Here is a 22,591-nt window from a genome sequence, read left to right on the forward strand (position 1 = left end):
GCCAAGCCAAGATCATGCCACTGCACTACAGCCTGGGAACAGAGTGAGACTCTGTCTCAACAGATAAATAAAAGATTGACTGTCAGGCAAATTGTATAACTTCTTTGGGCCTCAGTTTCCTCATCTGTAAAAGTGGGGATAACAGAGCCTGCCTCTTGGGGTTTTTTATGAGGACTCAATGAGCTAATCCATGTGAATGAGGTGTGTAGAGCAGTGACTGACAGGTAACGTTGAATAATGCTAGCTCTCATTATTATTATTGTATTTTTTATATTTTGGGGGTCTCACTCTGGTGCCCAGGCTGGAGTGCAGTGGCGCAATCTCAGCTCACTGCAGCCTCCATCTCCTGGGCTCAAGCAATTCTCTCATCTCAGACTCCCCAGTAGCTGGGATTGCAGGTGCACACCACCATACTCAGCTAATTTATAAAATTTTGGTAGAGATGACATCTCACTATATTGCCCAGGCTGGTCTCAAACTCCTGGGCTCATGCAATCCTCCAGCTTCGGCCTCCCAAAGTGATGGGATTACAGGTGTGAACCACCATACCTGGCTATTATTCTTAAAAAAAAAAAATTATTTATTTTAATAAAAATAGAGACAGGGTCTTGATATGTTGCCCAGGCTGGTCTGGAACTCCTGAGCTCAAGCAATCCTCCCATCTCAGCCACTGAAAGTGCTGGGTTTACAGGCATGAGCCACGGCATCCGGCCAGTTTCCCCTTCTTTAAAGTGGAGCTGATTGGCTTAGACAACCTTCCTGGACAACTTCCAGCCCTGAGCCCACTGGCTGCAGGAGGCAGGGTACGTGGCAATGATTCATTTTGTTCCAGCTGAGGAAACTGGAACCCAGAAAGTAGATGCCACCTGCCCAGGACCACACACTGATTCCTGTGGTCATCCTGGACTTAATCCTTGGGTCTCCTTTCCTCTCTGCTGAGGGGCACAGGGATTATGCTGCCCATTTTCCAAGTAAGGAAGCTGAGGCCCAGCAAAGAAAGTGACTAAAGCCACTGCCAGTTGGCTCAGGAGCAGAATCTGGAACCCCGGACTCCAGACTCCTAGTGAGGAGGAGGTGGGGTGGCAGGATCACCTGTAGGACCACAGAGATGGTCTTCTCGCCTGCCTTGGCTGCCCGCCATTTTCGGTAAGTGTCTGCCTTGAGAAGATTTTCTGCACAGTGAGTCTGGAAACAACAGTGGGAGAGGAGAATTAGGGCACAGAGATGACAGCTAGGCCTCCAGCTCTCAGATGATTCCTTTGAGTCCTCCCAAGGCCTCTAAGATCCCCCAGATTTAAGCTCTCCCGTTAATCCCCCGACACTCTGCCTGGAGTTTCCCCTACAACACTTTCCCGTGGAAGTTCACCTATGGGCTCTCCAAGAAAGCTTCCCTATTCCTCCTTTTCTCTCCGGAAGTTCCCTAGACGCCGGAACGTCCCTAATTCAACATCTCTCCACAATTCACTTTTAGCCTCCTGGAAATTCCCCCATGACTCTCCTTAGACTTCCAAGAGAACCCCAAAAGCTCTTTTAAGAGCTATCCTCATTAATTCCCTCACGTCTTCCAACCTCCCCCATGCAGGTCCCTCACCGAGTCCTGGCTGCTGCAGGACACGACATGGCGGAGGCGGATCTCCGGCATGTCAACGTCGTGGGCTTCGCCTGGCCAGAAGGATGAGGTAGAGTATGGGGTCCGAGGGGCAGGGAGGGTGGGAGGGGGCGGGGTGCGCCCTGCGCTGGCTAAAGTGCGCAAGCGCGCGAGGCTCGGGCCTTTCAAACCCCGGCGCGCCGGCGCCGGCGTCGACACTGCGCAAGCCCAGTCGCGCCTCTCCAGAGCGGGAAGAGCGCTGCGTTCCTTAGCAACGAGCGTTTCCTCCAGCCCCGCCTCCCTCCGCCACACACAACCCCGCTCTAGCCTCGCCTCCCAATGACGTCCGAACCCTGCTTTCTGGGAGCCTAGCAACAGAAGCGACCTCCGGGATTGGTGTCTGGAAGAAATTCGCCATTCTCATTGCACGATGGAGTTACCGCCCACACTGAAGCCGAGAAAGCAAATCTTTTTGCTGTATTATTATTTATTTTATTTTTTTAAAATTTTTTGTTGAGACAAGGTCTTGCTCTCTCACCCAGGATGGAGTGCAGTGGCAGGATCTCGGCTTTCTGCAACCCCTGTCTCCTGGGGCCAAGGGATCCTCCCACTTCAGCCTCCTAAGTAGCTGGGATTACACGCACGCGCCACCACATTCGGCTAATTTTTGTATTTTTTGTGGGGACATGGGGTGAGGGGGCGGCGGGTCTTGCCATGTTGCCCAGACTGGTCTCGAACTCCTGAGCTCAAGCGATCCACCTGCCTCGGCCTCTCAAAGTGCTGGAACTACAGGCGTGAGCGACCGCGCTGGGCTAGGACAGCAAATCTGAGTGAATTTTCGTAGTTTCGTAGGGAACCTGGATTCTACGCAACAGGATCTCCTCAAATGGCTCAGGCGGCTGCACTCTTCTCTCTGTCCCCTTGCCACACACACACACACACGCACATGTACATACATACGCGCGCGCTCAAGCGCGAAAAAAATTAGCAGATCTCTTTCAGCCTTATGCCTGAGGCCAAAAGAGAAGGGTTCAGCGTCCTAAATATAACACAAAGCATGTGCCCAACCCCCACCACACACACACACACCCCTATCCTGGAGTTCTCCCACAAAAGCCTCAGTTTCCCAATATGTGGACTGTGGGCATCTGTCTTTTACTACGCCCGCCTACGACTGCCGACAGACATCCCTCTGTTCATTCGGTGCCTTGGAGACCCAAGGGTGCAGCCCTGGGTGGGGTCGCAGCTGGAGACAGCCCAAACACACGAGTGTGAGCCGAGCACATGAAGAGAGGGGAAGGGAGACAAGGCACCCCGCACCCGCAGGACCAGCCTGGACATGCTGGGTGCTCCAAGGTGGGGCCCTACCCACACTGGGTGCTTCCTTGGGAGGAGAGGGGAAGAGAGAGAAGGAGAGGGAATCCCAGTTCTTGCAGCCACTGGGAATCAAGAGGCCCAACTCCGTCTTGGTCTTCAAGCAAACAAACAAACAACAATGGGCCGTGGGAAGGTGAGAAAACAGGGTAGTGACTTTCTGGGTTCTAATAGAAGAGGGGGATGGAAGCCCAGACTCCTGGGGTCTCCATGGAGGTGGGGGGCTGGGCACAAGATGCCCAGGTCACTTTTGGATTCTGGTTCTGCCTTCCCAACCCGGAGGCCACAGAGGACTGCCCTGGGTTCTGACCTCAGCTATTTCTCCCCGTAGGGTGAATGTGGGTCCAGACCCGCCCCTCCTCAGCTTCCTATAAAAGCTGGGGACCAGGTACTGCTGATACACACACCATGAGGCTCTCCAGGAGACCAGGGACCTTTCTGCTGGCCTTTGTGTTGCTCTGCACCCTCCTGGGTCTTGGTAAGTGACAAGGGACCTGGACTGTCTCTGGGACCTCAGGAAGAGAGAGGTCCCAGAGAGAGAGAGAGAGAGAGAGAGCCTTCAGCAAGTCCTCAAGGTGAACGGGGAGGCATTCTGGAAATTCAGATTCATGGAAGAGGCCAAGGGTAAAGGAAGAGAAAGCCTGGGAATCCCAGAGAAGAAAAGCTCCTGTGATTGGATCCCTGAGAGAGGGGCTTGGTGGGCTCTGAATCCTCCATCCTCCAGGAAGGATCCCAAACACATCTCAATTCTAGGAAATCAGATGAGAGCATGGCCGGAAAGGGAAATCTTTAAAAATATAATTTAAAAAAAAAAAAGAGGGAGAAGGCCAGGTGCGGTGGCTCATGCCTGTAACCCCAGCACTTTAAGAGGCCGAGGCGGGTGGATCACTTGAGGTCAGGAGTTCAAGACCAGCCTGGCCAACATGGTGAAATCCCGTCTTTACTAAAAATACAAAAAAAGTTAGCTGAGCTTGGTGGTGGGCGCCTGTAATCCTAGCTACTTGGGAAGCTGAGGTGAGAGGATTGCTTGAAACTGGGAGGCAAAGGCTGCAGTGAGCCAAGATTGTGCCACTGCACACCCCAGCCTGGGTGACAGAGCAAAACTCCATCTCAAAAAAAATACATTAATATAATATGATATATTTTTTTAAAAGAGGTAGAGAGATTTCCTTTCTCCTTAGACTAAGAAGTTCAGGCCCCAGCCCCCTCCTCCCCTGCACACAGGAGTCCAGGTAAGCCTCACTTTCCCCAGGACCCAGGTATCTGGGCCCCTAGTTGTCCCCTCTCTCAGAACCAAGAAGTTCAAGTCCTCTGCCCTCCTGGTCTTCACTCTCCCTCCTTGACCTGGGATGCAGACCCTAGCCTCAGGGCCCCCTGCCTGAGCTCCTGCTGTCTACAAGACCTACATGGCACCTTCAAGGAGGAGAATCCCACATTCAAGAACCAGCTGGACCTGAAGTTTCACAAAAGTCCATGGAAACCTCCATCATGACCCCTCCCTGCCCCTGAGCTTTCTCAGCGGACCCTGGCATCCAAAATCCCCAGCCATGTAATTAGGCAAACAGGCTTCATGGTGGAGTCGCTTTCCGCCCCTGGAAGTAGCTTTGCTGGCATCACCACTGCTTCTTCGTCCGACTCTGGACAGTTCCTTGGGCAGTGGTCGACATCCCGCCCATGAAAAACCAAGGAGCTGCTGGTCCCTCCTCTCTCAGGACACAAAAGTCCTAAGTCAAAGTCGTGGTCCGAAGACCACACCACCCATGACTACAGCCTCGCCCTCTGTCTACACTGCAGGGTGCCCACTACACTGCGAAATATGTACGGCGGCGGGGAGCAGGTGCCATGGCCAAATGAAGACCTGCAGCAGTGACAAGGACACATGTGTGCTCCTGGTCGGAAAGGCTACTTCAAGTAAGAGGATGTGGCCTGGGACCTGGTGGGGAGGTGGGGTGTACCTTCAGGGTGGAAGAGACTACCATGCTGAGGGGGGATCATCACGGTTCTCAAGATGGGGGAGCGTGGGAAGAAATCAGTGGAGAGCAGGAAAGAGGGAAAGACCATCATGAGATGGAGGGAACAGAAATAAATGGTGTGATAGAAATCATTATTGTCACGGAATTCTGAAAATGACACTGTCCTAAAGAGAAGAAAAATGTGGGAGGGGTGAGAGTTAATCGACTTTCTTAGGCAGAAGAGGGGTAAGGAAAGACACTGTGGGGGGCAGAGAAATAGTGAGAGGGGAAGAATCTAACCGGCAGGAGGTGGAAATGGTGGGGAATGGATAGAGAAGGAAGAGGCTGGGCTGGGGTGGGAAAGTGTAAGTGTAATCAGGGAAGAGGTCATTCCTGACAGAGGGAGGAGAGATGATGTTGGAGTAGTGGAAGAGACAGAAAAGGGACCACCCCAAACAGGAGAGGGATGATAACCTTGAAGTATGGAGCAAATCATTTTTTTTCTTTTTTGAGACAGAGTCTCACTCTGTCACCCAGGATGGAGTGCAATGGCGCGATCTCTGCTCACTGCAACCTCCACTTCCCGGGTTCAAGCGATTCTCCTGCCTCAGCCTCCCGAGTAGCTGGAATTACAGGTGCGTGCCACCACACCTGGCTAATTTTTGTATTTTTTAGTAGAGACGGGGTTTCGCCATGTTGGCCAGGCTGGTCTCGAACTCCTGACCTCAAGTGATCCTCCCGCCTCGGCCTCCCAAAGTGCGGGGATTACAGGCGTGAGCTACCGTGCCTGGCTGAGCAAATCATCTTAAAGAGGAGAAGCAGAGACAGGGAGGGGGAGATGTGGATGAGTAAAATGAAAGGGAGGCCGGGCACGGTGGTTCACGCCTGTAATCCCAGCACTTTGGGAGGTTGAGGTGGGAGGATCGTTTGAGCCCAGGAGTTTGAGACCAGCCTGGACAACAAAAAGAGATCCATCTCTACAGAAAAAAAAAAAAAAAATTAGTTGCGCATGGTGGCACATGCCTGTAGTCCCAGCCACTTGGGAGGCTAAGGCAGGAGGATCACTTGAGCTTGGGAGATCGAGGCTGCAGCGAGCTAAGTGCATACCGCTGCACTCCAGCCTGGGCAACAGAGGGAAACCTGTCTCAGAAAATAAAATGGAAGAGAGAAGATGGGCATGAGTCAAATGAAAGAGACCACCCCAGACCTGAAAAAGGATGGAGGAGAAAGGGAGCAATGGAAGAGACCAATGGGGGACAGAGATGTTTATACAAAGCTGAAAGAGACTTTCAGTCACAGGAGGAGAGATGATGAGGCCTGGTGAGGGAATGAAGGCGACTTTGGGTGCAGGGAGAAAACACTGGTCGGGAGAGGCTGTGAAAGGAAAGTGAGATAGAAGATCACCCAGCCAGCGTTGGTGGGTTAAGGAAGGACCTGAAAGGCTTGAAGAGAACCCCCATCCCGACATAGAAGAGGAAACGCACCCTGGGGAAGGGAGGAGAGAGAGCTGGGGGACCCCTCGATGGGGTGAAGGGGGAACCTGTGAATTGGGTAGGAAGAGACCACCACATGGTGGGGAGGGGGAAGGCCGGGGAGACTGGAAGAACCCACCTTAAACAAGACCTGAAAATAGCCAAGAGGGGCAGCAAGAGACCCTCGTTGGGAGGTCTGAGGAGTGACCATGGCAGGATCTGAGAGAGAAGGATGGCTGTTGCTGGGACCGGGGTTCATTGGAAGAGACTACGGGGTGGGCGGGCGTTGGCGGGGAGTTGAGGAGGCTGGAAGAGACCATTTCACGAAGGCATGGGGGTGGCCATAGGCGGCTTGAAATAGAGTAATCCTGGCAGGACAGGGAGAGAGGGGTGGCCGTGGGTGGGGTGGGGTGGGGTGGAAGGGACCACATCCAGCAGGCTGAGGTTGGCAATGGGGAGCTGGAAGAGACCACCAAAGGCCGACTAGGGGCTATGGCCCCGGGAGGGAGGGCTACCTAAGAAAGCACTCCAGGCCATGCACCAGACAGATTAGGCGGCATGGCTCTAGGGGGCTTGAAAGAGACCGCCCTGGCCGGGCGGGCGCAGTGGCTCCCGCCTGTAATCCCAGCACTTTGGGAGGCCGAGGCGGGCGGATCACCTGAGGTCAGGAGTTGGAGACCAGCCTGGCCAACATGGTGAAACCCCGTCTCTACTAAAAATACAGAAAAATAGCCGGGCATGGTGGCGGTCGCCTGTGATGGCAGCTACTCGGGAGGTGGAGGTTGCAGGGAGCCGAGATCGCGCCATTGCACTCCAGCCTGGGCAACTCCGTTTACAAAAATATAAGAAAAGAAAGAAAAAAAAGAAAGAGACCATCCCAGGAAGTTGTGGGGTTGGGGAGGCCTAGGGTTAGGCAAGACCTTGAGGCAGGGGTTGAAGCCAGGGAGTGGTCAGCCAGCACTGTCCCTGCCTGTCCCCATCCCACAGAGGGCAAGGAGTTGGTGCACACCTACAAGGGCTGCATCAGGTCCCAGGACTGCTACTCCGGCGTTATATCCACCACCATGGGCCCCAAGGACCACATGGCAACTAGCTCCTTCTGCTGCCAGAGCGACGGCTGCAACAGTGCCTTTTTGTCTGGTAAGAAGCCCGTGGTGTGTGGTGTGTGCTCTGGCTCTCCACTGACCCTTGCTGTAGCCACTTGCTGGCTCTGAGCCTGTTTCCTTACCTGTAAAATGCAGTGTCTATTAGCAACTCTGGTGTTTCCCGGGGTTGTTGGGAGGTTGGGGGAACGGCTTAAACATCCCTATTCACCTTACACTTCATCCTCATCCTCAGTTCCCTTGACCAATCTTACTGAGAATGGCCTGATGTGCCCCGCCTGCACTGCGAGCTTCAGGGACAAATGCATGGGGCCCATGACCCACTGTACTGGAAAGGAAAACCACTGCGTCTCCTTATCTGGACACGTGCAGGCTGGTGAGTGGTGCCTGGATCTCTGGAAAAGGAAACAGAACTAGAGGTCCAAACTTCTAGGTTCCATGGGAGGGGAGGGTTCCAGAGAAGTGGGTGAGGATGTGTTCTGGGATTATGAGGAAGAAGGGGCTGAGGTCCCTGATTCCAGTCTGAAATCTCCCTTTCAGGTATCTTCAAACCCAGATTTGCTATGCGGGGCTGTGCTACAGAGACTATGTGCTTTACCAAGCCTGGTGCTGAAGTACCCACAGGCACCAATGTCCTCTTCCTCCATCATATAGAGTGCACTCACTCCCCCTGAAAAGCTATCTGAACAGAGGAAGATACATGTAGTGTGAAGTCCCCATTTGTCCTCAGCCTGTAACTCCCCGTGTGCCTATAAAGAAGTTAATAGAGCAAGCCTGAGTCCTTGTGGTGTGATGTATCTTGATGAGATAGAATGCAGGAAATAGGGGGTCTCAATCCTCATTTCGAGTCCCTTCCTTTTGAGGAAGAGAGGGAAGGCCCTGCCTTCTTTCTTTCTTTCTTTCTTTTTCAGACAGGGTCTCACTCTGCTACCCAGGCTGAAGTGCAGTGGTGCATTCAAGGCTCACTGCAGCCTCGACCTCCCGGGCTCAGGTGATTCTCCCACGTCACCCTCCCTAGTAGCTGGGACTACAGGCATGCACCACCATGCTCAGTGATTCTCCCACCTCGGCCTCCCTAGTAGCTGGGACTACAAGCGTACACCACCATGACTGGCTAATTTTTTAATTTTTTTGTAGCAACAGGGTTTCACCACATTGCCCAGGCTGGTCTTGAACTCCTGGGCTCAAGCGATCCTTGGCCTCCCAAAGTGCTGGGATGACAGGTGTGAGCTACCATGCCTGGTGGCCCCACCTTTTATGAAGGGATTACTCTTTGCCAGGTCCCTGTGCTGTGTTTTCCATGCTGTACCTCATTTCATGATCATAACAACTGTGAGGTTGATATTATTATCCCCACTCTACAGATGAACAAACTGAGGCATAGATTGTGGGTGTCAAAATTTGCCTTGGGTCAAACAACCAGGGAGGGTCAGAACCTTGATTTGAACCCAAGTCTGGTATACTTCAGAGTCCATGATCATCTCTCTCAATTAACTGCTTCCTCTTTTTGCCTCAGTGTTCATGTCTGCAAAATGTAGATATTAATAGTTATAACCTCATAAGGTTGTTGTAAGAGTCAAATGAAAGACAACTTAAAAAGCGCTTAGTGCAATGCCTAGCGCCTTTAAGACCACGTGGATTCTAAAGACAATGTATGCCTGAGTAAACAGTAATCATCATAATAGCTGCCACTTACCGAGTGGCCATTAGTTGACAGGTGCTAAACACTGACATCAATTGGGACAGACTAGATGATGTTACAGTAACAAAACAAGTCCCTGATCTCAGTGGTTTAAAACAACAAAGTTGTATTAACTAACACTGTAATAATGCTATGTAACAAATCATCCTAAAACTGCGACTTCTTTTTTTTTTTTTGAGACAGAGTCTTACTCTGTCTCCCAAGCTGGAGTGCAGTGAAACCATCACAGTTCACTGCAGCCTCAACCTCATGGGCTGAATCGATCCTCCCCGCTCAGCCTCCCTGGTAGCTGGGACTACAGGCATGCGCCACCACGCCCAGCTATTTCCTGTAATTTTTTTTGTAGAGACAGGGTTTCCCCATGTTACCCAGGCTGGTCTCAAACTCCTGGGTTCAAGTGATCCACCCACCTCAGCCTCCCAACGTGAAAACTGAGACTTATACCAACAAGCACTCTTCTAAGGGTTTGTGGGATGGCTGCTTTGGCTCCAGTTCGGGAGGATTCAGGTCTCTTCCATGAGATTCCACAATTTTCTGGGATCAGCAGCTCCCTGGCAAATGTTCTCATGGCACATCACGGGAGCACAAAAGCCAAGTGCACTTAAGGGCCTTGCTAAGGTTAGGTCTGCTAAAATTCCATTAAGTAAATCATATGGTGAAACCCATCAGTGGAGCAGGGAAATATACTCCCCCTGCAGTAGAAGGGAGAGGAGTGGATATTTGCTGAATGACTGCCCATTCACAAAAGGTTAACTTTTCCTTCACCCTAGCACTATCCAGAGGGTGTTTTCCTCGTCATAGTCATAAATCAGCCACCGGCAGGGCACGATGGCTCACGCCTGTCATCCCAGCACTTTGGGAAGCCGAGGCAGGAGGACCACTTGAGCCCAGGAATTTGAGACCAGTCTGGGCAACATGGCAAAATCCTGTCTCTACAAAAATACAAAAAAAAAAAAAAATTAGCCAGGCGTAGTGGTGCACGCCTGTAGTCCCAGCCACCTGGGAGGCTGAGGCGGGAGGATTGCTTGAGTCCGGGAGGCAGAGGCCACAGTGAGCCAAGATCTTGCCACTGCACTCCAGCATGGGTGACAGAGTGAGACCCTGTCTTAAATAAATAAATAAATAAAGCATCCACCAACTTGAACGTGGCCAATTTCTGTGTCACAGGAAGTCTACCATGGGTAATCACATGCTGTGACCCAGAAGTGACTTAATACAAGTCACTGGATGGAGCTAGTCACATGGCCCACCCAGCCACATGGGCACCAGGAAGTGAGATCCTGCCCCAAGGTCAGAATGCAGAGAACTGGACATGTTTCATTAATAGCACAAATGACCACCATGACCCCTTAGAAGCTGTTTTTCATTTTATTTTCACAACTCTATGTCATAGGCACTATTATTCACATCCCTGTTTTCAGGAGACATCAGAGGCTCAGAAGGCTGTCACATTGGCAGTCACACAGCTAAAAAGTGGCAGAATTTAAGATTTTAATCATTGGGTCATGTTGTTGGGGAGAAAGAGACCACATCACAAACAGAGAGAACAAGTCTGTATTAGTTGCTTTTGCTACCTAACAAACCACTCCAAAATTTAGTGGTTTAGAACAATCACCTATTTAGTTAATGATTCTCTGGGTTGCAACTTGGTCTGGGATCAGCTGGGCAGTTCTTTTGCTGGTCTCAGCTGGGTTCAGCTGCCTATCAGCTAGGGAGCTCTGTTTCAGAGGTTGGTTGGCTATGGGTGGCAGGGATCAAGGATGACGGAGCCATGTGTCTCTTTTCCCTTTATTACCCAGCAGGTTAGCCCAGATCTTTTCCTTTTCTTTCCTTCTTTTTATTTTTTTAGACATTGTCTTGCTCTGTCACCCAGGCTGGAGTGCAGTGGAGCCATCATAGCTCACTTCAGCCTCGACTTCCTGGGCTCAAACAATCCACTTGCCTCAGCCTCCCCCATGTAGTTGGGACCACAGGTGCACACCACCACATCTGGCTAATTTTGTTGTTGTTGCCTTTTTGTAGAGATGGGGGTCTTGCCATGTTGCCCAGGCTAGTCTCGATCTCCTGGGCTCATGAAATTCTTCCACCTTTGCCTCCCTAAGTGCCGGGATTATGGGTTTATACCCATATGCCACCATGCTCAGCCAGCCCGGGGTTTGGATGTGGCAGTGGTGGTAGGGGTCCCAAGGGGAGCAAGAGAGGAAGTCCCAGTGCATAAGCACTTTGGTTTTTTTTTTGAGACGAAGTCTCGCTCTGTTGCCCAGGCTGGAGTGCAGTGGCGCAGTCTCAGCTCACTACAACCTCCGCCTCCCGGGTTCAAGCTATTCTCCTGCCTCAGCCTCCCAAGTAGCTGGGACTACAGCTGTGCACCACCACACCCAGCTATTTTTTTGTATTTTTAGTAGAGAGACGGGGTTTCACTGTGTTAGCCAGGATGGTCTCGATCTCCTGACCTTGTGATCTGCCTGCCTTGGCCTCCCAAAGTGCTGGGATTATAGGTGTGAGCCACCACACCCGGCCGCATAAGCACTTTTCAAGCCTCTGCTTGTATCATGTTTGCTATTGTTCTAGTGGCTGAAGCAAACCACATAGTCAAACCTAGAAGGAGAGCAACAATCCAAGGGCATGGCTACAGAAAGGCTGGCCCAATTGGGGTCATTAATGGGTATACCTGGCTCCAGAACTAAGGCGCTTTACCATCATAAGCTCCCAATGTTTAAACAGTAAGTCTGCCCGCACTCCTTCTAGGGTGGCAAAACTCAGATACTGATAAATTCTCTTGATCACAGCCCAGTTTTTCCCAGCGGATTCCCCACCATCCCTCCTATCCCCAGACGCTGGAGTCTAGGTTTCCAGCCCAGTCAAAATCTCAAGGATCTTTCTTTTCCCTCAAACTCCAAAAGAACAGACACGCAATAGGATTTGTATTCATTTTTATTCATTCCTCCAAAGAGCACCACAGGCCAACCACACCCTTGATGTGTCCTTCATGGTTCCCCACTGCAGTGGACACAAATCCCTCCATCATTATCCAGGCATGGATGGAACTCTGCTGTGGTGAGGAGGTTGTCTCGCCCACTCACCCAAGTTTTCCATGCCTGTTCTGCTTCTGATGGCAATGCCAAAATTCATCATACATTTCCTTGAATTCCTGCCTTCAAGGGTCTTCCTGCCCTGTGGTGCCATGCAGACACACTTCAGTGGCGGCCAGTGATCTGTCTACAAGGGAGTCTTAGTCTTTTCTGCTTGGATACTCCCAGGGACAGATGCCTGCCAACAACCTTATGTCTTCACAAAGACTAAAATGGAATCCCATCGAAAGTCATGATTTAAAAGGCGACCACCCCCAAAAGAAGTCATAACACTCAAGGGCGTCAATATATACAACTGTGTAAACACAACCAATCTACAACTATATCAACACAACCAGCACTCCTCTATGGGCACAGACACACACACAAAATTGTCTTGCTTTCTCAGATATGATCTCTGGCATGACTCCTGCCTCTGGCACGACTCCTGCTGGCATGAGGGCAGAGGAAATTGAGAGGAGCAAAGCATACAGCAGTGATGTCAGGCAGGACCAAATCAGAGACAGGGTCAAAGTGGCAGAAAAATGAGGAGCACACTCCAAGCAAAGGCATGGGGGTGAGACAAAGGCACCCAGACTAGAGCCATCCTAGTGCTGCCCAGGGGTGGGTGGCACTCATGTTTGAGCTCCATGTGTCAGGCTTTTCAGGAAAGGGTGCACTATGTTATGTATCTGTGTGCATATTGTGTGCCTGCATGTACATACATATGCTGAATTCTCACCATAACCATGTGAGGTAGATGCCATTTGTAGAGTGACTTGCACAAGTCAGTTGAAGGACTATCTGCCCCTAGAGCTAGACTGATAGAATTTTCTATGTTGATGGAAGTATTCTGTACCTGCCCTGTCCAATACCGTAGCCACTAATCACATGTGGCTATTCAGTATTAATGTTGCACTACTGCCAATGAAACATAGAATTTTAAGTTTTATTTACTTTTAATTGAACAGCTGAGGCCAGGTGTGGTGGCCCATGCCTGTAATACCAGCACTTTGGAAGGCTGAGGTGGGAGGATCACTTGAGGCCAGGGGTTCAAAACCAGCTTGGTGGCTCACTATGTAATCCTAGCACTTTGGGAGGCCGAGGTGGGCAGATCACCTGAGGTCAGCAGTTCAAGACCAGCATGCCCAACATGGTGAAACCCCGTCTCTGAGAAAAATACCAAAATTAGCCAGGCATGGTGGCACACACCTGTAGTCCCAGCTACTCAGGAGGCTGATGCAAGAGAATCAGTTGAACCTGGAAGGCAGAGGTTGCAGTGAGCTGAGGTCATGCCACTGCACTCCAGCCTGGGTGACAAAGTGAGACTCTGTCTCAAAACAAAACAAAACAACCCACCAACTTGGTCAACATAACCAGACCTGCATCTTTACTTAAAAAAAAATGGACACCCATCTCAGTTTTTGAAAAACTATTATATAATTGGAACAACTTGGATATGTGAATCTACTTCTCCAACTATGAATTTTATGAAATCAAAATAAAGGTCAAGCATTTCAGATAAAAACGTACCATGGTAATTGAGATTTGGTGTAAGTGTAAAATATACAACAGATTTTGAAGACAGCATAAAAGAATGTAACATAATTCATTTAAATAATACCGATGATGCCAGGCACGGTGCCTCACGCCTGTAATCCTAGCACTTTGGGAGGCCGAGGTGGGTGGACCACCTGAGGTCAGGAGTTTGAGACTAGCCTGGCCAACATGGCGAAACCCCATCTCTAACCAAAAATACAAAAATTAGTGGGCATGGTGGCGGGTGCCTGTAATCCCAGCTACTCGGGAGGCTGAGGCAGGAGAATCACTTGAACCTGGAAGGTGGAGGTTGCAGTGAGCCGAGATTGTGCCACTGCACTCCAGCCTGGGCAACAAAGCGAAGCACTATCTCAAAAAAAAAAAAAAAACTAAAAAACCGATGACATGTTGAAATGCTATTTTGGATACATTGGGTTAAGTAAAACATGTTAAAACGAATTTAACCTGTTTCCTTTTACTTGTCTAATGTGGCTACTAGAAAACTTGGCTGTAATCTCAGCACTTTGGGAGGCTGAGGTGGGCAGATAACTTGAGGCCATGAGTTCCAGACCAGCTTAGCCAACATGGTGAAACCCCATCTCTACTAAAAATACAAAAATTAGGACGGGTGCAGTGGCTCACGCCTATAATCCCAGCACTTTGGGAGGCTGAGGCCGGTGGATCACCTGAGGTCAGGAGTTCAAGACCAGCCTAGCCAACACAATGAAACCCCATCTCTACTAAAAATACAAAAATTAGCTGGGCATGATGGTGCATGCCTGTAATCCCAGCTACTTGGGAGGCTGAGGTTGCAGTGAGCCAAGATCACACAACTGCACTCCAACCTGGGTGACAGAGCGAGACTCCGTCTCCCAAAAAATAAATAAATAAATAAAATAAAAATAAAAAAATTAGCTGGGCGCGGTGGCTCATGCCTGTAATCCCAGCACTTTGGGAGGCTGGGCGTGTGGCCTGAGGTCAGTAGTTCCAGACCAGCCTGACCAACATGGTGAAACCCCATCTCTACTAAAAATAAAAAAATTAGCCAGGCATGGTGGCATATGCCTGTAATCCCAGCTACTCAGGAGGCTGAGGCAGGAGAATCACATGAACCTGGGAGGCAGAGGTTGCAGTGAGGCAAGATCGTGCCACTGCACTCCAGCCTGGGTGACAGAGTGAAACTCCATCTCAAAAAAAGAAAACTTAAAATGACGTATGTGGCTTGCATTTTGTTTCTACTAGACAGTGCTGCCCTGCAGCCCTCCCATTCCATCACGTGGCTGACATGCCTGATTGCAGGGCTTAGACACTAATATGATGGGGTAAAGATATGGATGAATATTCTTCCCCAAAGCTGAAAGAGCTTTCATGAAAATGCCTGGAGCCATTCAGTATAGAACTAAGTGCTCTTCCCCATGGTAGCTATCTCAACTTTGAAGGGACAAATTGTGTCATCAGTGGGAGTCCAAGTTGGAGATGATGGTACCATCCCTTGTCTGCCCTTGGATCAGTTACCTTTGTCGTCAGCTTTTAAGGGAGACAGGATCTCAAAACTAAGGTTCTTATCCACCTCTTTTATTTCACAGATGGGAAAATAAGGCACTGTCCAAGTAACACACAGTGACAGTGGCAAAGTCGTGCTTGCTTCCCAGGTCCCTGACCTCAGACAAGGGTGTTCTCTCCCATTAAATGCTTTTTTCTCCCCATCTTGCTCCATTTTCCTATCTTGTGGCAAGAGATCAACAATCTAAATTCCAGTCCTAGTTCTGACACTGACCAATGAAATAAACATTTAGGCTGGGTGTGGTGGCTCACACCTGTAATCCCATCAAGGCAGGAGGATCACTTGAGGCCAGGAGTTCAACACTAGTGTGGGCTACAAAGCAAGACCCCCGTCTCTACAGAAAATTTGGCGCTGTGTACCTATAGTCCCAGCTACTCTGTAGGCGGAGGTGGGAGGATCATTTGAGCCCAGGAGTTGGAGATGGCAGTGAGCCATGATCATCCCACTGTATTCCAGCCGGGGCAACAGAGCAAGACCCTGTCTCTAAAATAATAATAATAATAAATATTTACGAAGCACCTATTGTGTCAGGCACCTATTGTTCTAGATGCTGGGGAAACAACAGAGAACAGGATAGGCAACGGGTCAAAAGCCAATAAACAGGTAAATAAATAAGATCATTTTTGACAGTAATAATTGCTACAAGGAAACTCAACTGGCCGAAATGAATAATGGGGGGATGTGAGTTACTTCAGATAGGGTGGTCAGGGAGGGGAAGTCCTCTCTGAGGGGATACGTGAGCTGAGATCTGACTGAGCCCGTCACAGGAAGGTTTGAGAGTAGAACAGGAAGTTGTGAGTAGAGCCTTGAAGGAAAGAGAACAGCAGGTGCAAGGGTCCCCAGGCAGGACTCAAGGTAGCCACTCAGGCATCAGAAAGAGTCAGGCGGCCATGATGGCTCACACCTGTAATCCCAGCACTTTGGGAGTCTGAGTCGGGTGGATCACCTGAGGTCAGGAGTTCGAGACCAGCCTGACCAACAGGGTGAAATCCCTTCTCTACTAAACTACAAAAATTAGCCAGGTGTGGTGGCACATGCCTGTCATCTCAGCTACAGTCATCACATCCCTGTACTCCAGACTGGGTGACAAGGTGAGACTCCATCTCAAAAAAAAAAAAAAAAAAAAAGAAGGAAAGTCTATCAGGCTGGACAGGAGTGGGAAGGGGCAGTGAATGAGAATAGGCAAGGGCCAGACCCACAGGGCCTTACTGTGTGCTGTTGGGCCTCAAGCCTGCCCTCTCTGGACTTTGCTCTTTCTGTCTACGACAAAAGGGATTCTATCGCTTGGATTCTCAGATCCTCCTTTTCTGTTTTTGACACTGAAGAATTCTGTAACCTGCAACTTTCCCCCCACATGTGGCTAGCAGCCTAGAACATTCCAGGCACTGTGGTTTCTGCCTTTGCTTCATTCACTCCTGGCATATTCCCATGGTCTCAAGTGCCTGACCACCCATTTGGTGGGCCCCTGGCTCAATGCAGCACCCTCTATGTACATCAGAAAGCAGAGCCTCTTGGGGATACCCAAGGTGTCCATACAAAAGTGTTTGGACCAGTGCAGCAATACAGCTGCTCTTCCAAAAAGGAAGGTGCACAAAACACCAAGGCCATAAAGGGTTATGGTTAAATACCAGGAGAAAAAGGCCAAAAAAAAGATAGAAACTCCTAAAGAAAAGAGACAGAGAAACAGACTCCCCAGAGATCACCTGAATTGCTCAGCACCTAGAAGATGAAGGCAGTCATATCCCTTCCCAGTCACACTCACAGAGGCAGTTGCCGGGATCCCAATACAAGGTTTGGAGGAGCTGTCTCTGAGGTATGCTTTACTGCCCTTCCACACCCAGAAGACCGCATTCCTGGTCCCTGGCTACTTCCAGAGCCCACCATGCCCAGACCTCTTACCCACCTCACCTCATTTTTGTGGGACCACCCTCCCTACATACTTTTGGAGGGCAATTATAGAAACCCATCCACTCCCCAGGAGAGATCAAGAAGTCTCCAGCTTTCTCCCACAAGCCCCCGATCCCTCCTCCAGATGCAGACCTCCCCTTACCCAATATTTAGGAACCAAGGTCCACAGCCATCTTAGAACCGCGGAAGTCTCAGACCCCAGGGGCCTCCGCCACCCCATCAAGATTCAAAGCCCACTGCTCCTTGGGGACCTGTGTGCAGGCTTTTTCTCCCAGAGAAATGTAGACCCTGTTTCCCTCTGAGGCTCTGAAGCCCAAGAGTTCCAGCTCCCTGGGGCGCTCAGGTCTCCCTCCCCTATACTGGAGTTCAGGTCCCAGTCATGGACACCTCCCCACCAATTAGGAAACAGGACTTCTACCCCCCTCCCTGGAGGACTAAACATCCAGTAACTCCAGTTTCTACTCCCTAGGAGACAAAGACATAGTCCCTGCTAGAGTCTGGGCCACCAACTCCCTTCAGGACAGAAGGGTCTGGATGTCATTGCACCATGGTTCCCAAAGGTATCAGGATTCCTGGCCAGGCGTGGTGGCTCACGCCTGTAATCCTAGCACTTTGGGAGGCCGGAGCGGGTGGATCGCCTGAGGTCAGGAGTTCGAGGCCAGCCTGGCCAACATGGTGAAACCCCGTCTCTACTAAAAATACAAAAATTAGCCAGGTGTGGTGGCAGGCACCTGTAATCCCAGCTACTCCGGACGCTGAGGCAGGAGAATCGCTTGAACCCGGGAGGCGGAGGTTGCAGTGAGCCGAGGTCGCGCCATTGCACTCCAGCCTGGGCAACAAGAGACTTCGTCTCACAAAAAAAAAAAAAGAAAAAAAAAAAAAAGAAATCAGGATTCCTGTCCCCCAGACTCTCTGAATCCAGGTGATAAGAAGTCACACATCCCAGCTAGAAGTCAAGAGTCCACATCCCCTTCAAGCACCCAGGATTAAGCCCAGGCATCCCCTGTCAGCGTCTGGACTCCCAAGCCCCCTCCCACTCCTCACTGGGCAGGCTCAGGGGGTGCCAGCACAGCCTCAGCATCAGCCCGCATCTCATCGAGAGCCTGCAGCAGGACGCCGTGAGCCGCTCGGTAGCCCAGGCCACCTGTCGCCGCTGCACCACCCGCAGGCCACAGGAAGGAGAGAGCGCCCAGTGCTGCGCCCCCAGCAGTGCCCTCGCCTGCCCAGGCGCCCAGTCTTGCTTCCACCTCGGCGCGCGTCACCGGGCCTGGGAAATAAGCGCGCGCTGCCAGCTCTCCAGAAGCCAGGCCCAGGGCGCGCTCACGTCGAGCCAGTGCCGCCGGTTCCAGCCCCAGGCCCCGTCGCCACTCCGCCAGCTGACCCCGCAGAAGTGCCACGTCGCATGCCCAGCCCAGCCCTGGGAGTGGTGCCGCCGCCGCCGCCAGACTAGCCAGCAGAGCTGGCCTCCACGCCCCGGCTCGCAACGCCGCAGCCTTGGTTCGGGCAGCGCTAGGAGATGCTGGTGGCAACGCCAGCAGCAGTGCCCCTGCCTGGGCTGGGGGGAGCGCTCGCCGCAGCCATTCGCATAGCCCTGGGAGTCCGCCAGGCCGTAGGGGGAACACTGGCGGCGGCGCCTCCTCCAGCACCTCCCACGTCTCGTCCTCCGGGCTTAACGCAGCGGCCCGCTCTGAGTCGCCACCACCTGATTTCTTCATGCCGACAACCTGCTGCAAACCCTCGCTGCCAGCTTTCCCAGGACCTTCCCCGCTGCCTGCTTTCTGCGATCCAGCGCTACATTTCTCCCTTCCCTTACTGAGTGCATTCTCCAATCCCCCTCCACCTGCGTTCTTTAAGCTCTCGCCCTTGGGTTTCTCCATCTTGCCTTCTCCCAGACACTCCGGATCCTCGCCCTCGCCGTCTGTGCGCACGCAGACAAGAGGCGCATCTGGTAGCACCAAGGCCTGGACCTGGGCCCAGTCCTTCTCAGTGGGGGCCCCAGGGGTGACGAGGATGAGGGCGTCGTAGTGCGTTGGGTGAGAGGAGGCGGCCGCGGTGGTGGCAATGCCCGTGTGGCCCAGAGGCACGGTCCAGAGCACCACATTCGGGCGCTCTGGGGCTGGGAAGGGAGTGGGTGCCGTGGGGACCGAAGCAGGCGCAGCACCTGGGTCGCCAGGATCCAATCCAAACAGCATGTCCACCACAAGGCCCACGTCAGCCTTGCCGGCCACCGCCAGGTCTAGCCGTGCGCTGCCCAGGCGCTCCAGGCCTGAGCGCACCCACGACAGCGCAGCCTCCAGGCCGCCGGTCTCAAAGGCCTCACGCACAGCCTCTAGCTCTGCTGCACCCAACACCTCGAAGCCATCCTGCGCCGGTGGCAGGAGCCTGTGGGGACAAGAAGGGACAGGGTCAAAGGTAGAAGAGGGGCTGGGTGACATGGACTGGGCTATGATGACAAGGGCAGAGCTTTCCTAATGATCCCAGAATGGGGCAGGGGTAGGAAAGGGAAGGGCCAGACTGATGGCACAGCAAATAGAAACCAGATGGAGAGGGGCAGTGATGATATGGGTGGGGCTTCAAGCAATAATGGAGTCTTGATTATTGGACGGGTGGACATAAGGTCAGGTTTCCCACCCTAGCCTAAAATGGGGATTGGGCTAAAACTTCCATGGAATACAGTATTTGGGGGCGGGGTTTTTCCAAGGGTCGGCTGTGCTGGGTGGGACAAAGCTCACAGAGGGTGGGGCCTAGAACAAAGAATCGCAACTGTATTGTGGCCTAAACACAAGTCTAGCACTATTTGAGACAGACAAGGTCCCCAAGGGCACTCTTTTCAGGGGCTGGGCCTAAGGAGGGTCAGTGAGGGGAGAAATCTCATCTACTAGTTCTTACCACGGGGGAGTGGCTAAGGTGACTCCCGGGCAGGTGAGGCTAAGGAAAAAAGATGACAGTGTACTGGGACAACGGACTGTCCCTCTCTGAGCCTCGTTTTAAAGTCTGTAAAATGAGGAGGCTGGCAGGTGGTAGAGCAAATTCAGGAGGTAGCCAGCAAGTGGGCACAGAAACGAGAGGGAGATGGAGAAAGGAGGTAGATGAGGATGCCCCGACATAATAAAGCTCATTGAGGGTGTGGCTTTAGGTCGATTGAAAACAAAACTGATGGTCGGGAGGGCTCAAAGATTAGAGTTTTCAGGTAAAATCTTCCAGGGGGCTGGGCAGAGAGTCTCACGACTGTAATCCCAGCACTTTGGGAGGCCAAGGAGGGTGGATCACCTTGGTCGGGGCAGGGCCTGGAAAAAGGAGCCTCAGGGCCCCAGCAGATAAAGTGTTAAGCCTTTCCCTTTTAATTCTAGGGCTTTGGGAAGCCTGGGTGGGGGCATGGCTTGAGGCCAAGAGTTCAAGACCAGCCTGGGGAAACAGTGAGATGCTGTTTTGCAGCCTGTAGTATTAGCTACTCTGGAGGCTGAGGCAGGAGGATCATTTGAGCCCAGGAGGTGGAGGCCCTCAGTGAGCTAGGATCGCGGCACTGCACTCCAGCCTGGGCGACAGAGTGAGACCCTGTCTCAAAAAAAAAGGCCGGGTGTGGTGGTTCACGCCTGTAATCCTAGCACTTTGGGAGGCTGAGGCAGGAGTATTGCTTAAGGCCAGGAGTTCAAATTCAACCTAGCCAACATAGCGAGACCCTGTCTCTCAGGAAAAAAAAAAAAAATAATAATAATAATAGAGCTAAGCCTTGCCCCAGACTCACAGGGGGAGGGATCTCATGGACCTCCATGGACGCACCTAGGTGCCTAGGGTCTCGACTAACGGACCCAGCCAGAAAGCCGGCACTCACCTCCGCAGCGCTTCTGCCTGGCTCTGCAGCGCCGCCCGGAGGCGCTCTAGCTCCTCGCAGCCGTCGCTGCTGCCGCAGTTCGCCGGTAGCACAAACAGATCCGCGGCTCCTAACCCCGCGCTGTTCAGCAGAGCTGCTGTCTGATCACGGGCCTGGGAGGCAGTCTGTGAATCCCCAGGACGGAGGTTCCGCACAGCCAGTAGCGGGGTCCCTCGGGCCAGGGCGGCCAGCGCTGCCTCTCCCAGGGCTGGAGCCAACGGTTCCCCGTTCCCCTCGGGTCCGGGCAGCACCAGTACCAGCACGTTGGCTTCCGCCGCCCAGGGCCCCGGCGCTGCGGGTGGGCAGCTCAGCTCGCCCAGAAAAAGGCCTGGGCCCGCAGCTCTTAGGCTGGGGACCCCGGAGTCCGGCCGTCCCTCGGGGGCCTCGAGCGTCTCCACATCCTTGTCGCACAGCGCGGCGATCAGCGCGGACTTCCCCAAGCCCGGAGGCCCCAGGAACAAGGCGGTCACGTCACCCTGCGGCGGAGGCATGGCTGGAAAGCAACGGGTAGAGAAGACCTGGGTCAGGGAGCACCTAGCCTTTTCCTTTCCTAGCCGCCCCACTCGGAACCCAGGCCTCAGTCCTTCACCCTGTCCCCTTCGGTTCTTGAGTGTCACTCTCCAGAACCTAAAAAATCCAGAGCCCAGACCCTATTCCCCCAGAATCCCAGGCGTCCTGTCTGTCCGCCCTCCCTCTAGATGGAAACGTTTCCCTTTCTGCTTCAAAAACTCTGAAATCAGGCGCGGTGGCTCATGCCTGTAATCCCAGTGCTTTGGGAGGCCGAGGCCGGAGGATCGCTTGAGGTCAGGAATTCGAGACCAGCCTGGCCAACATGTGGGGGGACTCTCTGGTAGAGTCTCCGTCTCGATAAAAAATAAAATTTAGCCGGGCATGGTGGCGTGCGCCCGTAGCCCCAGCTACTCGGAAGGCTGCGGCGGGAGGATCGCTTGAGCCCAGGACTTGGAGGGTGCAGTGGGCCATGATCACACCACCGCACTCCAGCCCAGGCGACAGAGCAAGACCCTCTCTGAAAAATATATAAAAATGAAACCTCAGAAATCTGGCTTCCAGTCCCTCCTCCCTCGGACACATTGTTATTTTTATCTTTCCCCTTCCCCCTTCCAAATCACCAACCGAGCAAAAAGCCGACCCACGGGAGAGAGCGCAGTCGGTGGCAGTAGGTCAGCAGCTGAGAAGCCCGGCCCCTGGGCCGCGGCGGACGGAGGCCGAAGAGGCCAGGGAGCCGTGATTTAGAGATGCCGGGACCCGTCCCGGTAGCTTTAACCTGACGTCACTCCCTCTGCCAAGGGGGTGTGTCTTGGAAGGCCGACCGCAGAGACCCAGCCCTTCGCAGCGTCTGCGCAGAACGGCCGAAGTGTGCACGCCCCTCTTCCGCGGCCTCAGGGCCTAGAACAATGAATGAGTCAACGCGCCTGCGCGCCACCAG

At 52.5% G+C, this 22,591-nt stretch overlaps 3 protein-coding genes across 8 annotated transcripts in view; 1 reads left to right on the forward strand and 2 right to left on the reverse strand.

The window, feature by feature from the left end:
• Positions 1 to 6,617, reverse strand: part of XRCC1 (X-ray repair cross complementing 1) — a 36,223-nt gene extending 29,606 nt beyond the window's left edge. Inside the window, exons 1-2 of one of the 3 annotated variants that reach the window (XM_004060873.4) lie at positions 1,592 to 1,732; positions 1,093 to 1,185 (exon numbers count right to left, since the gene is read on the reverse strand). In XM_004060873.4, the coding sequence (XP_004060921.1) occupies positions 1,093 to 1,185; positions 1,592 to 1,642 (144 nt within the window). In that variant the 5' untranslated portion in view covers positions 1,643 to 1,732. Of the gene's footprint in view, positions 1 to 1,092; positions 1,186 to 1,591; positions 1,733 to 6,525 lie in introns of those variants that run through there. The other 2 variants (XM_063701411.1, XM_055369604.2) reach the window with 2 other exon arrangements.
• PINLYP (phospholipase A2 inhibitor and LY6/PLAUR domain containing) lies at positions 1,870 to 8,261 on the forward strand. 3 transcript variants are annotated; one of them, XM_004060875.4, is made up of 6 exons: positions 1,870 to 3,098; positions 3,294 to 3,440; positions 4,757 to 4,873; positions 7,374 to 7,526; positions 7,725 to 7,865; positions 8,030 to 8,261. In XM_004060875.4, exons 2-6 carry the CDS (start codon positions 3,299 to 3,301, stop codon positions 8,161 to 8,163), a joined length of 687 nt encoding a protein of 228 aa, XP_004060923.1. In that variant the 5' UTR covers positions 1,870 to 3,098; positions 3,294 to 3,298; the 3' UTR covers positions 8,164 to 8,261. The 3 variants fall into 3 exon arrangements, with proteins under 3 accessions (XP_004060923.1, XP_055225582.1, XP_004060924.1); XM_055369607.2 differs by lacking the exon at positions 1,870 to 3,098 and having other exon boundaries at positions 3,137 to 3,440; XM_004060876.4 differs by lacking the exons at positions 1,870 to 3,098; positions 3,294 to 3,440; positions 4,757 to 4,873 and adding an exon at positions 6,700 to 6,748.
• Positions 8,262 to 12,107: 3,846 nt separating this feature from the next.
• On the reverse strand, positions 12,108 to 22,575 carry IRGQ (immunity related GTPase Q). Of its 2 annotated transcripts, none has more exons than XM_031004152.3 (3): positions 22,299 to 22,575; positions 21,106 to 21,637; positions 12,108 to 19,655 (listed from the first exon to the last, which is right to left on the reverse strand). In XM_031004152.3, exons 2-3 carry the CDS (start codon positions 21,633 to 21,635, stop codon positions 18,314 to 18,316), a joined length of 1,872 nt encoding a protein of 623 aa, XP_030860012.1. In that variant the 5' UTR covers positions 21,636 to 21,637; positions 22,299 to 22,575; the 3' UTR covers positions 12,108 to 18,313. The 2 variants fall into 2 exon arrangements, with proteins under 2 accessions (XP_030860012.1, XP_030860010.1); XM_031004150.3 differs by having other exon boundaries at positions 22,279 to 22,574.
• Between the last annotated feature and the right edge of the window lie 16 nt (positions 22,576 to 22,591).

The sequence above is a fragment of the Gorilla gorilla genome, chromosome 20, assembly GCF_029281585.2.
Source record: "Gorilla gorilla gorilla isolate KB3781 chromosome 20, NHGRI_mGorGor1-v2.1_pri, whole genome shotgun sequence".
NCBI lineage: Eukaryota > Metazoa > Chordata > Mammalia > Primates > Hominidae > Gorilla > Gorilla gorilla.

Coding starts and splice junctions, on each gene's coding strand:
- PINLYP (XM_004060875.4), top strand. CDS start 3,299: ATGTGGGTCCAGACCCGCCCCTCCTCAGCTTCCTATAAAAGCTGGGGA. Junction 3,441..4,756: donor CTGCACCCTCCTGGGTCTTG/GTAAGTGACAAG, acceptor TCTACACTGCAG/GGTGCCCACTACACTGCGAA. Junction 4,874..7,373: donor GGTCGGAAAGGCTACTTCAA/GTAAGAGGATGT, acceptor CCCATCCCACAG/AGGGCAAGGAGTTGGTGCAC.
- IRGQ (XM_031004152.3), bottom strand. CDS start 21,635: ATGCCTCCGCCGCAGGGTGACGTGACCGCCTTGTTCCTGGGGCCTCCG. Junction 19,656..21,105: donor CAGGCAGAAGCGCTGCGGAG/GTGAGTGCCGGC, acceptor TTGTCCCCACAG/GCTCCTGCCACCGGCGCAGG.